Raw genomic sequence first — 16,856 nt, 5'->3', positions numbered from 1 at the left:
GGCTTCCTTCCTCATTGCCACTGCTGTAGTGACGACCTGTCATCCCATCCAGAATACTGTCATGGCCTCCTTGCTAGTCTCCTTGCTGTGGTTGTCTTCAGAGCCAATTTCTGCTTTACAAAGGAAGCTCTCTAAAACACAGTTATGAGTGGCTCCTTCCTCTCCTTCAGTGTTCGCACTATAGATGCTCATTAGTGTGGGACTGATAGCCTGGGACTTCCTCTGGGGAGAGAGGCCTGGAGAAAGCCACAGTTTTGTCCCATTTCAAAGTTGAGGTTTGAGATGGGACTGAGAAGCAGAGCTCACAGATGTGGGCCTTGACAAGTGGAGAGCTGAGGAATTAGAGACAAATGATGGAGCCTATTAAAAGAACATGGGAGAGACACACAGAGTGTGGACTGGAATGACTGTGGGTAGAATTCTAGAATTAGTCATTACAACAGAGATCAACAGCCACACAGGGCACAGAGGGGCTGGGGGTTGGGGGCAGGAGGGAGAGAGAGAGAGAGAGAGAGAGAGAGAGAGAGAGAGAATAAATTCATTCATGCTGAAGTGAGATACGATTTCCATACCTGCCTACATTGAAAAGCTAAAAATAGGGACATTGGGGAGAAAAATAGGGAGGAATGTTTTAATTCTACTGACATGAGCAATAAAGATGGAGGTTTGCAGAGGAAGGTTTGTCTGTCACTCTTGGTAAAGTTAGAAACATTTTATTTTGGGTAGCCAAACATTCACTTTTTCCCTTGCCCTTCAAGCCTGTTCTCTCCATTTTTCTCTGCTGTCAAAACCTCTTCTTTAGGAAAGAGTCTAATACGTTTATCTACATAAGTTTGTAAAGCTTAATATGATAATTTTACTGTTAGCAAAAGCTCATGACTGAAGCCAAAAATGCTTAAATACAGCAACCATTAAAAAAAGGTCTGTATAACCCACTGTACCCAGCACAGGGCTAAACACAGTGGTGTTCAATAAATATTTATTGAAAGATGTTCCAAAAGCATTAATTATATTATCAAACTCTGGAAACAATCTAAATAGCCAACAATGGAAGACCATTGCCATTGATATGAAGAAATATTATATAACTATAGAAAGATTTCTAAAACCTTTTTAACAGCCTGGGGAAATGCTTATTATAATGAAATGTCAGTGAAAATAAATAGGATTCAAATTGTTACTACAGTATGTCAATTATAAAAATCACATGCACATACAGAAGACTGAGAAAATCTGTGGGTATCTCTAGAATCTATAGGATTTGGTAATTTAGTTCCAACTTTCTATTTTTCTGTATTTATGAATTATTTATCATTGGTATGAGATAAATATTACAAAAGTAAACCTTGTGAAACATTGATTGTCAGGAGGAAGTACTTTTCAGGGGTCCCGGAAGGAAGTCCGCAGTCACAGCATGTTGGTGTGCCCAGCTTGGTCTAGTACATGGGGAGAAGATCCCAGCCTCTCCAGTAAAGGAGGCTTCCTGGCCCGCCAGCAGAGGGTGGGTTTTTAAGGTGGTTCAGAAGGGGAGAGCCTGACCTTTAAAGAGAAAGTGAGTATAAGGTAATGTAGATGCATTGGTGCTTGGAACATGGGCAGCCTTTCTCTGGGAGGGTTTCACTGTGCTAGGCTAATAGGCTGTTCCAGCTTGTGGAACACTTGGAGCTCCTGATTCTCCTTCACCTTTTGTTTCTTAAACAAGCTTTGCTCAGGTGTTGAAACATGTTTATTTTCACCCTGCTCCCCCACCCTCTTCTATTTAAAATACAGCTGTGAGATTAATTGAAACCATTTGTGTTGGTGCCTCAATGATATTCTACATTACTATTTTTAAGAATTGAGGTTATGTGCCCTTGTAAGAAAATGTTATTTAGCATCGCGTCTATACCATAAAACCTACATAAAAGGCTTGGTGATCTTCATAAAGAAACCACAGATTTCAGTATTTATAAACAAGAAAACATTTTCCTTCGGTTATTTCTGGAGATTCCTTCTAAACATCTGCCTTTTCTTCTAACTTAAGTTGCCTCCCACCTCTTTCCCCTGAGATCTGTTGCCTCTCCGTGGGAGAGCAAACTTCATAGGCAGTATAAACAAACAAACAAACAAACAAACAAACCCAAAACAGAACCCACAACAGCAATCCCTATCCCTCTCCAAATTCCTAATTTCCTGCACTTAAAATTAATTCTTAGCCTTTTCCTTGATTCAAGGATCTTAGCATCTAAATGGAGAGATTCAACAACTTTGAAAACCTAACCAAACCTATGATTGTTTTTACTATTTGCTAGTTATTAAAATATCCAGATTCCAAATTAGGGAAAGCTGGATGGCAGGAGGAACCGCGGAGGCGTTGGGGAGAAGTGTGAAAAAAAAAAGAAATCCCAGCTCTGCCTGGAAGACTGCGTGTGAAAGAGCCCGCTTCCTCCGGCAGGCAGCTCCAGGCCGCATTTTGCAGGCGGCCGCATCTGCCTCCCCTGTCTCTCTTACCTCCTTGATGTTCGGCACTATTTGTGGCCGGCGTGGTGGAAGGACACAGTGAGGTTCTCACCCCCACCCCCGCCCCCCGCTCCCATCCCCAGTTCCATCAAAGCGAACCCGGGCCAGCGCAAGGATCTCTGAGTTGTGAGTGTGCTGAGGCTGGGACTGTCACTCATTCTCCGTTCAGCGCGTGAACGCAGCTCGGCAGCCGCTGGCAGGAAACAATTCTGCAAAAATAATCATACTCAGCCTGGCAATTGTCTGCCCCTAGGTCTGTTGCTCTGCCGCCGTCCACACTCGCTTGCAAGGGAGGGGCACAGAATTTACCGCGGCAAGAACATCCCTCCCAGCCAGCAGATTACAATGCTGCAAACTAAGGATCTCATCTGGACTTTGTTTTTCCTGGGAACTGCAGGTACATTTAAAAAATTATTCTTCTCAGTCTGATTTGCTAATTGCCTTCTCCTTCCTACTCCTTCCCCGAGGGAACACTGTTATTTGGGGTGGTTTTGTGTGGAATACTAAGGGTGGTCATTTTCGTGGAGCTGAGTAAGGAGAGCGTTGCCTTTGCTGCCCGACCGAATCCCATCCCGCGCCCTCCCGGGCTGCGCTGGACCGAAGCTGCCTCTCAGCGCTCAGAGCGTCCGACGCCCCTCTAGTGCGCCCGCCCTTTCCACTTTGTGTGCCCATGGCGCTGGAAGCGGAGCAGCCTACTCCCTGGGACGCTGCGGCCGTGCGGCTGATGGGTAGCGCTCCTTCCCCGAAGGCGGGCGGCGGGCGGCGGGGTGGGGGGATGCCGCGGCTCAGTGGTGCCGCTGCACAGGCTCGGATTCCGCTGGGTAGGGGCTTGTCAGCTCGGGATCCGGGAAGAGTGAACAATAAGGCCCGGGCAGCCGCCCCGGATCGTTATTTCCCTGGGTCTAATAAAGTGGGGCTCGCCACCTTCGCGCCCCCCCTCCCACCGAATAACGGTTTGCAAAATGGGGCGACATGGGCAGAATCTCAGGGCTCTGTGGCCGTTGTTGCACACCCGTGGATATGACGTTAGTTTTTCATTTGCCAAATTGCTGGTTAGTTACAAAGCCTGCTCTTGGAGCTCGGAGGGATGGGAGGGTCGAGCGCCGCGTTTTGACAGGAGGAAGTGCCGAGGGGCGGAGGGCGAGGAGGGCGTGATCCAGGCTGCCTAGTGTGTGTGCGCGCGTGTGTGCGCGCGTGTGCCTTCACACGCACCGAGAGCCCTCTGTTGCACGGTGTGAGAGAATGGCAGGTAGCCACCCGAAATGCTTGGCCCCAGTCTCCTTTCTTTGGGCGAGGTTCCTGATCCTTGCAAAGTGCGAACAATAGGGAGCTGGGAGGAAGACAGTAGTGATGCTGCCACGGGTGGCGGGGATGCGCCGCCGCCTAGAGAACCTTCGCGGACGGGAGGGAGGTTCATTTCATTCTGGGTGTTTCCATTCCGGCCTCCCTGGAAGATTCTTGTGCGTGCCCACCCACCCCTCCAGCCGCTTCCCCCACCCCACTGCAGGATTTGCGCTTTGGCGCTGTTGGACGAGAAGGAGGAGGAAAAGGAGCCCCCGCTGCAGAAAGCTGGGTGGGGTGGGCGGACATTCTGGGCGGGGGGCTTGTGCTGGGAAGCGCCGAAGGAAAGCCGGGGGGAGGGGGCTGTGTCGCTATCGCCGCTGCCAGGTGCCGCTGGAACTGCCCTAGACGGCCGAGCCTGGCTGGGGGAGCGCGCGGGGCGGGCATGGGAGCACCCAGCACACCCCCTCCCCGGGAGGCACAAGAGCTGCGCTCCGCCGCCGCCTCCAGCCGACTCCAGTCCCTCCCATGGCGACCAATCAGAGTGAGGCTGGCTGGGCGGGAAGCCGCGAGAGGCTTTTATTGCGGGGCGGGTGGCGGCCCAGAGCTTCCAGGACCCTGTCCTGGTGTTCCAGCCTAACGGTCTCGCTCACTCCCCGCCGGGAGGAACCCTGCCCTGCGGCTGGTATCCCGCCTGTCCCTCAGTTTCCGAGGAAATAAAATGGAGTCTAGTTGGTCAACGGAGGTGTTCTCCCACACGCGCCTCTTTCACGCAGACTTGAAGCATTCCTCCCGCCCCTTCCAGCGCCCACATTCGAGCCGCGTCGTCCTGCCCGGAGCGCGTCGCCTTGGAGGGCGCAGTGGCAGGGCACACCGATGCGCGTGCGCTGACCAGCGGGCCAAGGGTAGGGGGCGAAGCTGGGGGCGGGGCGGGATGGAGGCGGGGCCTTGGCTGGGGCTGTGGGGCCCCCAGCAGGAGGCCAACCCCAGTCCATTGGTTGCTGGGTCCCCAACGCCACCTGGACGGTGGCTACCCGCGACACACCTTTTTCCGTCGTGCCCATGGGTCTCCACTGCGTGACCTCCCATCAGGGATTAGGGGAGTGTGTTTCTGGGGCCTCCTCCCGTTTAGGTTGGGGCGTGACAATGGAGCCTTTGGTAGGCCTTTAGGGACTGTCCTTTTCATTATAGTGACGGGTGTAACCCTCAGTGTTTGGATCCCCAGGGAGTTGCGGAGGTACACGCCCAGTCCAGGGAATCCCAGGTTGAGATGTTCGCAGCTGCCAAGACAAGGGTGGCATTCTGACCCATGTTCCTGGGAGGAAAGTGTCCTCATTCCGCACTAGTACTATGAGGATGGAAAGAAGGCAGAACGTGAAACACATACAAGGTTGCTTAACAAAAGAAAGAAGTTGAGCAGGTTTTCCAAAGAGAAATACTTATTGTTTCTACCATAGTTAAAGAAAAAAAATTAAGAATTCCAGCCAAAGGGTCAGGACGAAATAAGAACAATAACACACACACACACACACACACACACACACACACACACACACACACTTTTGACCTCTAGGGACAGTGGAAGTTTTGTCTCCACTTGGTGCTTTTGAAAATTTAGATGTAAGGAGTGGCAACCTTAGTAAACCCAACGAATTAGGTTTGCTGCCCCTCTTATTTTGGTGTCTTCTGCTCTTTAGGAATAAAACGAAAAGTGGAATTACATAGCAAATATGAGTCTTTTCTAACGGCAGTTTTGGATGTTTTATAGAAAATTGATTTGAATGATCTGGAATGGTTAGGTCGTATGTTTATTTGATAGTTTTACAGTATTCTTCCAATTTAACTTGCTGGAGTCAAGGAATGGATAGGACTGGTTTCCTAACAAGACAGCACCAGAATAAGGACAAAGAACACCTGTGCTACCTTACGAAAGATAGCCAGCACGTATATGTATATAGCGTTATATTATAATATCCCTTCCTAAACGAATAAAGACATGTTTCAGCAAAGTTTGCTGTGAGCACAATTATGGTGAGCTGTATTTTTTCGTTGATTTTCATTTTAAGATCAGAAATGTGTCTTTCTGAACAAAATTTAACTGAATGCAATAAAGCCATATTTAAGAGTATGGAAAAGCCTTTCACAACTCTATCCAAAAACCAAAAAGTTAATTTTCTTTCAACAATTGTTAGCATATATTAAAATATTGAAAATAATTTAGAATTTATTTAAAAATCAGCAGAGTTAAACAAAAAGAGAATATAACTTAGACATTGTAGAAATGTGATGTCATTTATTTAAGTTTTTGAGTTACTCTTCCTACTACAGAGGTTCTAAAGATCTGCCAAATGGGCTAAATTTTCATTAGACTAAAACTTACATTGTTTTTTTAAGTTGGTATTTTAAAAAGCTGTGCTCTCCTTTCCCCAATATATTGAAGCTATTGACTTCTTTACAGATACCTTTACCCAGGATCCACTTTTTTTTTTTTCCAAAGTACTAAGTAGAATAGCAGAAAATAAGACGTTTCCTTGTTCAATAAATGAAGTTCATCCAAGGCTCTGTGCTACGTGATTAAACTAAGGCTTTGTTGACTTAATCGGTGACTGTTTCTTGAGCTTGATAGTTCAAGAATTAAGGTAGTAATTTTTTGCAAAAAACAAAAAAATTGTGGTGTTGGTGTGTTCTTCCCAAGGGCTCTCTTTGGGTGCTTGCTCAAGGCAACACTAAGACTGAGAAATTAGTCACATGGAACCTCCTGGTTCTGAGTTTTGCATAGTGCTTCTCTTTGGAATACATTTGTCATTAATGGACTTCCTCAGATAGGTAATACGTAATTTAATGTAAGTAATCTATATCTATATTTTTCTGTCACAGGAAACATCTTAATTGCCTTTCAAAATAAATAGCACCATTTTGTCATTCAAAAACTAATCTTTAGACATGACAGATGTTTTTGTTCACCACAGAACTCAGTTTCTTAAATTATAAACAGCATCTTGTAAACTTTACACTGCTTGAAATATAGACTTTGTAATATCTGATCCAACCACTTAATTTTTTAAGGCGACAAAGCCTCTATTTAATATTAGTTTGATGAATTCCCCATATTTACGTCTTCGATGTTAAAGAACTGTGGCTGCTCTCCAGACTGAAAGTGACTTCAGTGCTGCTGGCAGACCTCCAAAGATATTTTACAGACAGTCCTTCCTGTCTTAGTGTAAAATAAGTGATTGACTACCTGTTGCTAAAGAACAGTTTCAACTTTCCCTGCTGATCTTGGGTTTGTGGTGATGGAAAACAGAACCAATTGCCAGGGCAGGAGAGAAGGGACGACACCTGCCACCGTCAGTCTTCTGGGAGTAGTCAGCCTCGAGTAGTCAGCCTTGGAGGAGACAAAGCCATTTAAAAAAAGGCTCTGCTGTACTATTTATGTAGTAAGTTTTTGAGCACACAAAGATTTTATGGTGTCAAAATAACATTTTAATGTAAATTCCATAATTGATAATTTGTTAGTTTAGTGATCTAACAAATATATAGGCCAAGAAACACCTGGACCTTTAAAAGAAATGGCATCAAATTACATATAGCATTTAACTAGTTTTAAAAATGGGTTACGTATTAGACAAAATTGAAAACATGAATCAGCTGGCTATATAATAATAATGGCTATTTGAGCTTTGAATGAACAAAACTAAGGTTAAGATTCCTTTAGTTAAAAAGGAAGAAATATGGGTAAAATTCAGAAGAGAATTTTATACATTTCTTAAAGTACTCAGCAAGTCTCTGAAGAATATTGTAAGAGATGGCCTCTTAGGAAGAGGGAAATGTCCAAGGACCTCTCTGACTCCTTAATGGTTAGGTCTCTATGATGTCCAGAGCTTTTAATATGAGAAAATGGTGTAGTGAAACTATTATCCATAATACAGGTAGATGTGCTTACTACTGTAAGGCAATAACATCCAGAAGTCAATCTGAAGGTCACAGGCATGTCACCTCTAGCCCTTTTTGTTATTAATAACTCTTGGTGCCAAACCTTAAAACCATTTGCTGATGTAAACGGATGTAAATTATTTGGCGTTGCCAGTGGTGCCATTATGCCCTTTCATTTCACCGTGTTGAAATGCTATCTTTCAACTGAAGATGCTCATTAGGAGATTGCCTTTTGATGTTGGTCTGGGTGCCAAATGGCGGCCTTTCAGACAGTTTCAATACATTACACTTAAGACACTCTTAGGCCTTGTCTACACACAGCCACTGAGTTAGCAGTTTTCAGGTGGGATGACACACACTTTTCTTTTCCTGCAGTATTAGTTTCACTTTCGAGCAATCAGAGACTCAAAGAAGGTTACACTAACAGGACAAGTCATTTGGTTTATCTTGTATATGTATGTTTTTTTGGGGAAAAAGGGTTTTAATAAACCAATAATGCATTTTTTTCTCCCAGATATATGTAAATATGCTTTCCTTTCAATTCAAAGATTACATCACTGATGTGACTTGAAAGGCTTCTATATAACCTGTATTCTACTATACATTCATTCTCACTGGGACTTCTTGGTTTGTAGCTGGGAACACTCGCAACATCTGACCCTATTTTCTGTTCTGTGTCATTCCTGAGCTAACACTGTAAAAAGGCTTTTGGTAACTGATTACCTCATCATTTAGGAATATTCCTAGTAATGTCACAATGTTTGAGATTGTGTTACATTAGGTATTCTCTTAAGTAGTTGATCAAACATGTTTATTGAGTGCCAGCTCTTTATCATCAGCTCTGTGGGGGATTACAAAGCACTGAGAAGAGTGGCCAATGATCCCAGGTTGAAACTTCAGCCATATATAATAACCCTTACCAGCTGTTTAATCTTGGGCAAGGCATTTAATTTCTCTAAGTTTCAGTTTCTTCTGTGAAATGGGAAAATTAGTAATACCTGCTTGTTGGAGTTGTGAATATTTTAGAGATCACAGGACTGCAGTGTGTGCAAGCTGTGTTTATTAATGAGAAAGAGGGGTATATATGGCTCTAGAAAAAAAATATTCAGATAGCGTTTTCTTTTTAGAAGGACTTAAAAAAGGATATTATGAGAACATGACCTCTTTAATGATTAGAACTAGACTTTTAAAAATCATTGTTCACTATGCCTGCACTATCACGTTGGTTATGGATACTTTAGAGGGAAAAGTGGTCCTATTATAAGGTTGCTATTAGGACAGAAGTGGATCTAGGTTTTATGGGGCCTGAAGGGTATACAATTTTGAGGGTCCTCTTTAAGGAAAATACAAAGCTCATTTGCTTTTGCAAAATTTAGAAACCAATGACCATGAGAATGCATTGCAAGGTCCCCATCCCCTCAGAGCCTTGAAAGGAGCCCATCAATGTGGGGGCCGTGGAAATGTCTGCCCTACGTTAGCAGCCGTGTTTTGGTCTGCTTGGGTCCACTTGCTTGAGAACATAGGCTAATTGTTCCAGTTTGTTGAACATGTACCTCATAAGTGTTGTTTGTGTACTGCATTGGAGATTAGAATCATGTGTCAAAATCAAAGTTATTTTTGAAAAGAAGAAGCTATTTGACATTTGTTTTATAGAAAATCTTAAGTGAGATCTGAGGTGATTTAGCATTTCTCACTGCTGATATTTTTGTAAATTACTAACTGGAAAAAAATAAAGTAATTGCTACTATTATTATTCAAATGTGTCAGACAGACATAAATGTCCTATTGGTGGGGCAGGAAGTAGTTTTACCAATTAAAAGCATATGATAATGGAGAAGAGATGGAAGATTTTGTTTTATCTATCTAAGAGGAGATAAACTGGATATGTGATCCCAATAATTATAATCATCACTATACAATTCACAGATGTTTTGATATACATTATATCACTTGCTCTTCATATCATTTATTCAGTAAATATCTATTGAGTACTGGGTGCTGGGGATACAGTGGTAAACTAAACATATATTGTCCATGTTTTCATGAAGTTTCCAGTCTAATAGTACAGAGGAATATAGACATTAAACAAGTAACACACATATATTGATAATTAAAAATTCTGATCAATACTGAGTAAAGGAACAGGGTACTGTGACAGATTATCAAGGGAAATCCACCTGTGACCAGGTGGTTGGGGAGGCGAGGAGGTAACGTTTGAAAAACTGTGAAATGGGAAGGACAGATGGTATTCTCATTTTAAAGCTTAGTTGATTGACTACTTAATTCAACAAACATTGAATCACAGCAAACATTCCTGAATTCCTTAATTCAGCAAACTTTACTCAAATCTTGAGAAGGTCAAATAGTTTCAGGAATTGTGCTGGGCTTCAGGTTATAAAGTCAAATAAGATAATGCCTCTCTGCCTCTAGAGCTTACCATCTAGCGTGGGAGGGAGACAAACTATACATATAAATAGAGACATGAATTACATGCCATTGGAGCCCAAGGAAGGAAGCAATTAACTCTGCTTGGGACTCCTCTGAGCTGGGTGTGGGGCAGGTCTTTGCGTTCACTAGAGGGAGCAGGAGCAGGAAGAAGGGGTGATTCAGGCAGAGCTAACACCCTGCGACATGAATACATACAGTTCTGTCCTGGGAACAGTGTGGGGGTTCTTGGAGAGAAGTGGCCAGAGATTAGGAAAAAAACAACTGTAAGGTCAGCCTGTGTTAGGTCTTGAAATAGAAACTGGGGGTGAGAAAGGTTAAGTGACTTGACTTTCGTAGGTGAAGCTGGGACCTGACATACATTAGTTGGCTGCATTTCATCCTTTTCTAAAGTTAGGATAATTTAAATACATAAGCACCAGAATACATGCTAAGCGACTGTGAGTTTGCTTGGCTTCTGGACTGACTGAGTCTGATGGAAGTAAGGGAGAGTGATAGAGTTGGAGAGGCAATATCACGGGCTTTGGAGTCTGACAGATCTGAGTTGAGTCCACTAACTGTAACTGATATTCTGCAAGTTGTTGCATTCTGAACTTGCATCCCCTTCTGTAACTTGGGGATAATGACACTTCTCTTATGGGTTTGGTGAGCTTAAATAAAAATCACATATGTAAAACAGGTAATACTCAATAGATAGGTACTCAGTATGTGCTTTTAAAAATTTCATCTTGAATAGAGATTAATTCTTGAAACGTTTATTAAACAGATGTACTGTGACTATAATGTGCAGAGTTCTGTGCTGGAGGCTGAGGGGTAAAAATAAAGTAAGACTGCTGTACTGGTCCTGTGGAGGCTTTCACATGGTGGGGAGAAAACACTTAGTTCAGATCAGACAGTTAGGAAATCATGAAACGTACTATGAGAATAATACCTAAAAGAAGGAGGCATATATTAATTAATAAAAATTATTTAGAAAGGCATAAATCATCTTGATTGGTTTTAATGTTTGGAAAAAGGTGTGGAAGATGTAGCGCTTGATCTGGACCTCCACAGATGTAAGAATAAATAGGGAGAGGAAAGACCTATTTCTCCATAGGAGGAGATGAGTCTAGCTACGTAGATAATTGGCATTGAAGAACAGTGAAAGCAGACTGGATATTGGGGCAGGTCTTATTAAAACCTGAAGTGCTAGACAAAGGAAAGGGGTACGGCTGTAGATGTTAGAGAAATCATTTAAAAAATATGTTAAGAGTATAGTCAGCGATAGCAACAGAACATCTGCTGTGCGAGGCTCTGTGTTTGATGTCAACTATGATTTAGCAGAGAGACAAGTAGGAGCGAATTGGTCGAGATCACTGCAGTACTTAAAAGGGTGTTTTGGTTCTATGTAGCAATGACTGTATTGGCTGGAAAAAATAGTAGGTCAGTTAAGGATTTTTATTACATTTTCTAAGATGGACTAGATGGAGAACCCAGATGCTGGGAGATGGGGGAACCAGATAAAACTGGTTTGGAGGTCAGTAGAATCCAATGAAAGTCTCTTGATTTATGTGGTAGGAAGACTTGTATGTGGGAAAAGGGTACTGTTGGGTTTAGATTAAAAGATATGCATCCAGATTTGGCTCTGCTACCAACTAGCCAAGTGAATTTATGTAAGGTACTTAACCTCTTTGAACTGTAATTTCTTCATTTGAATATGACAGTCAAATAATATATGTGAAATGGATTGCAAACCAAAATACTTCACAACTATACCTGTTATTAATAGACACATAGCTGAAAAGACTTATGAAGTCAAATTTTATGTACCAGAGGAGCTTGTTAAAGAAATTCAACTGTGATATGCTTTATAAAGGAGGTTATCTTGGAAAGAAGCTTGTAATGGCTTTGGATAAGGATTAAAAAGGCACAGAGCTGAGATGTTAGAACTGACAAGTCAGCCAGCCAGGGTAAATGGACTGAGAGAAAAAAATTTTAAGTTAGAAACCCAAGGGAATGAAATAATCATGGTACTGCCAATATAATGGGGAAATTGGGAAAAGGGGTTACCTTAGATGAAAGATGGATTACCCCAGTTTTACATACATTATGTTTCAGAAAAAAATACATCAGTAATTTTCAGTTGTGGGTGGTGAAATCTATTAATTTAGCTTTGGCCAGCATTAAAAAAGAGGGAAATAAGGAAAGAAAAAAGGGAGGAAAGAGGAATGGAATAGAATAGAAAAGAGAATATATCCCCCATAGGTGGGGGAATACGGGACTAGAACGAGGGTAAAACAATCTGCAGTGCAGAGAAGGTACAGGATAGAGATTTAGTGGCTTTGGGGGAGAGGGAGAAGCAATGACAGCAAAAATACTTACTGAGCGTCTATGCAATCTGTTAGCTACAGGGTGTAAAACAAACAAACAAAAACTCTATAGAGTACAATATCTTGAGCTCAGAGAGTCACTGTCCAGTGGAGAATGAAAAGATAACTGAGACACCAGGTAGCATTTAGAGCCAAATATGTGGCTAAGATTTCAGGGGCAGGATAAGGATTACCGGGGCACCAGGGGCAGTTGGAAAACTTCCCAACGTTGAGAGTTGAAGGTGGCTTGTAGGAAGGATTGAGCTCTGCACAGAAGAAGGGTGGATGAGGTAGGTTGGGTATTGCACGTTTGGGAAGAAGCCCAGCTAAAGAGACCAAGAAGACTGAAAGGTAGTAGTATATCTTTTTATCCTCTTCCCACAGAGAGAAAATGCCATGACTTACAGTCAGTACATTGTGGAGTCTTTATCACACACAGAGTATTTATGTTGTAGTATTTATATAGCTTCTAGAATTGTATCTTGTCCATAATTCAGAAAGTGATATTGAACAAAAAGAGGAAACCAGAGCCTAGTGATGTGAACGCCCAGGTTAGAGAAGGATAATAATCTAAATGAAAAAAGTTAGAAACAAATGGTATATAAAGGCATAATCCCAATTTTGTTTTAAAAAATCTCTTTCACTTTTTAAGACTGGAAGAAGATAAATTTTTTTATGCTGATTGACTTTTGTCTAATGATCATATGTTACTTTTATTCAGATTGTAAAACAAATAGTGCAATAAAAAAGATGGTTTCAATACTTAAGGTGGTTAAGAGTATAAGGAAGATGAGACTCATGTAGAAACTTTGGATTCATTTCACAGGAGAGTGGTAATCTTAGAGTCATTCAGTTGAATAGTGAAATTCAAGTTGTGAGAGTCAGACGGAGGAAGAGCTGATATCCAGGATATCCAGGATACTTGACCAAAAGGAAGGAAAGAAGAGGTGTTAAGTTGGAGGATGGCTTGAAACTGAGGGCCATCAAGGCATAAGTTAACTGTATGCCAATTGAAAAGAGCCAAGAGAGGGGAAAGGCAATGAACAAACCTTGCAAAGGACAACTGGATGGGTTCACGGGAGAGGAAATGAACGGCACAGAGGGTTTTCTCCCCCGTGATTTCATTTATCATGTGAGATGATAAATTTAGACACAGTTGTGTCTTCTTGCATCATTGCTTAGGATATTCATACCTTCATTTCTATGTCTTCTAAAAAATCTTTCTGACTGTGAATAGCAAAGCTGTTGAAGCTTGATCTGCTTGTCACATATTTGATGCATTGTTTTTATCAGATCGGCAAAAGAGTGGAGATGGTTGTTATTGACTACTTTTCTAATGTTCTTTTGTTCATATTTCATCTTCAAGTATCCTTTCTGGCTACCTGAGAAGCTGCCAATCACCAGTTAAGCTGTAGTTACTGTATGAGAATTGGACTCAGGGTATAATATGACAACCTTAAAGATCTGCTGCCCTGGTACGAGATGATGTAAATCCAATACAAACTCTTCAATTTGAGTTTTAATTACAAATTTTTACTTTCTTAATATGGTATCTCCTTTTGCTGTTGTAGAGGCAGTGCATACTATAAAGGGGTGCCTCATCAGCTTTTGACATCAAACTTGCATTTTGAATGGTGGGTCTCCTGCTTTTCATGACCTTGAACCAGTTATTTAATCTCTCCAGCACTCAGTTTATTTATCTTTGAAACAAGAATAATAATACCCACTTTTAATAGAGTTATTGTGAGGACAAAAATAGGCCGTTTATACAACTGGCTGGCACATAGTAAGTTCAGTAATATTTTTCAATTTCCCTTCCTTCTTTTAAGTTCACAGTGATGTACAATTAGTGTTGGATTTAAGTATTTATTATAATTAGAATAAGATTTTTCAATTTCCTGAAAGTTCAGGATCACCATGAGTTGTAACTGAGTTAGAAATGCCGTGGCTGATTGCTTAGCTCTTTTGCCTCCTGTAAAAGCAAAGTCTAGTAGATCTTGATTTTGAGAAAAGTACCATTTAAAAAAACAAATTGGTTTATATAGATTCTACTTTCTATTTGTATAGGGTTAATATTAAACCTGTCAATTTACCACAATGGTAGGGCCATAAAACTTAGATTATTTGCTGCTAATAATCATATTGGTGACACTTTATTAATCTGGAAGTCATTTATCTGGCAACCTTTATTCTTTGAAACATGAAGAATGAAAAATTAAGGGAAAGAAGCTTCTGGATAGCCAAAATAGATATCCCGAAGTCCATGTGCTGAACTGTATATGCTTGACTCATGGGGAAGCCCTTAAATCTTTATTCAGAAAGAATCCATATATTCTTAATTTCCTAGCTTCTACCACATTTATAGAGACTCTTAGATTTGGATTAGAATCGAGGAAACATGACTGCTAACTACAGGTACACAGATAATAAGATGATGTAGTAACTTGAATGGATGGAAAAATTATGAAAAGCAGTCTCAAGAACCCAAAAAACATATCAGTCTTAGCCATTTAGTATTTGTTTAAAAAGAAAGCCTTACATATTACAAAATACCAACGGAATGACTCTAACACACTGCAGTGTAAAGAATGGGTGTTCCACAGTGGGATTTACAGATGATGTAATACAGAATTGTACGCCTGAAATCTATGTAACTTTACTAACAATTGACACCCCAATAAACTTTAATAAACAAAAAAAACACAAAAAAGATTGGGTGTTTGTAACTAAACCTCATTTGGGAGAGCCAACTATGGCCCATTCACGCAACAATTATGTGGATTCAGTTACTGAGCATGTGTCTTTTGTGTTCAGCTCTGTGCTTGGTACTGAAGGAGGTATGACTTCCAGGAGTCATTGGAAAAATAAAATAAATATAAACATCAGTACCATTGGCTTCAGCAATGGCAAGATGGAATGAAAGAGATAATATAATTAGTGTTCCATATCTGGAAAATTCACTTATGAGACATGGTAATCCCCAGGGACAAAGGAAATTTCATTGTTACAGAAGGATTTTGTTGTATATAGTTTCTCAGCTTGATTCGAAGTCCATAGCTATTTATTTACCATTAAGAGAAGGTAGGTCAGCCAGTTTGTCTCTTGTCAGCTAAGTTATAGTCAGTATATCTTGAGATTAAAAATACTAACTATTGAAGTAATCAGAATTAATTGGTTGTCATTCCTTCCTTTTTTTGAATTTAATTTTTATTTTTAGCAAAATGAAACATCTACATTACTTAAAGGTTAAATAGTTTTACAAGACTTGTAACAAAAAATGTTAGTCTCCTGCATCAACCCTTTCTTCCGCTTCATACTCCTCCTCTCCCATCCCACTTTTCATTTTGACTGCCCTGAAGCAAACCTTTCTCCTCATTTTAGCTGTTTATATATTTTTTATCTCCATTATTTATACTTTCTTAAATTTTCGCTTTTAGATATTTATTGACTTTTTCCTGTGGGGGTTTAGTTCTCTTCCACTCTGCCCACTCCATCCTACTTGCTTTACCTTGGCCTCCATTTATGACCATGCAAATATTATTCACAGCTATGCTTTGAACAATTCTGTGATTTTTATCTCCTTTCTTATGTAATTTTCTGGCTTTCCTAGTGTTTATAATGGCTATGGTGTTCCTTTGCTTAGTTTTGTACATACCTATCACGAATTAATCGTCAAGTTCTTAGACTGAAGTATAAATCCACACTTGATATGTTCAAACATGGTTGTTTTCTTTCTTTGCCTGGGTACATACATCCTAGACCTTACCTCCAACAGTATAGACTGTTGGTTTTCTAGGCTTGTGGCAGTTAATTTATATCAGTTTGGTGTATAATTCACTAGATTGGAAGTCATTTAACTTAAGAATTTTGAAGATGTTATTCTATGTTTTCTAGCTTTTATTGTTGTATTTGTGAAGTCCAGTGCATTCTGATTCCTGATACTTTGTGTGATGCCTGTTTTTTTTTTGTTTGTTTGTTTTTTCTCTAGAAGATTTTAGGACCTTCCCTACAGTGTTCTGAAATTTTACAATGATGTGCTTTTGATGTAGATCCGTTTTCATTTATTGGGATAAGTTCTCAGTGGGCCATTTTAGTATGGAAATTCATACCCTTCAGTGCTGGGCAATGTTCCTATACTATTTATTTGATATTTTTATGTCTGTTTTTTTCTGTGTTTTTTTTCCCCTGGATCTCTTATTCAGAAGTTGAATTGATCATCTAATTTCTTATCTTCTCTCCACTATTATTCATTTCTTTGTCTCTCAGTTCCCCACCTTTTACTCTCCGGGAGGTTTGCTCAGCTTTTTGCCAATCTTTCTATTGAATTTTCTATTTTGCTAACATTTTAAT

The 16,856-nt window shown here is 40.9% G+C and overlaps 1 protein-coding gene across 31 annotated transcripts in view; it reads left to right on the top strand.

Annotated features, from left to right (window-relative positions):
- Positions 1-2,471: 2,471 nt before the first annotated feature.
- NCAM1 (neural cell adhesion molecule 1) overlaps positions 2,472-16,856 on the top strand; it is a 308,388-nt gene continuing 294,003 nt past the window's right edge. For 19 of the 31 annotated variants that reach the window (XM_074335487.1, XM_074335476.1, XM_074335486.1 and 16 more), the window contains exon 1: positions 4,487-4,685. In XM_074335487.1, the coding sequence (XP_074191588.1) occupies positions 4,502-4,685 (184 nt within the window). In that variant the 5' untranslated portion in view covers positions 4,487-4,501. Of the gene's footprint in view, positions 2,897-3,154; positions 3,228-4,486; positions 4,686-16,856 lie in introns of those variants that run through there. The other 12 variants (XM_019753325.2, XM_019753318.2, XM_019753323.2 and 9 more) reach the window with 8 other exon arrangements.

Source organism: Rhinolophus sinicus, linkage group LG06 (genome assembly GCF_036562045.2).
Source record: "Rhinolophus sinicus isolate RSC01 linkage group LG06, ASM3656204v1, whole genome shotgun sequence".
In the NCBI taxonomy this organism is placed as follows: Eukaryota; Metazoa; Chordata; class Mammalia; order Chiroptera; family Rhinolophidae; genus Rhinolophus; species Rhinolophus sinicus.
This window is presented reverse-complemented; position numbering and strand designations above follow the sequence as displayed.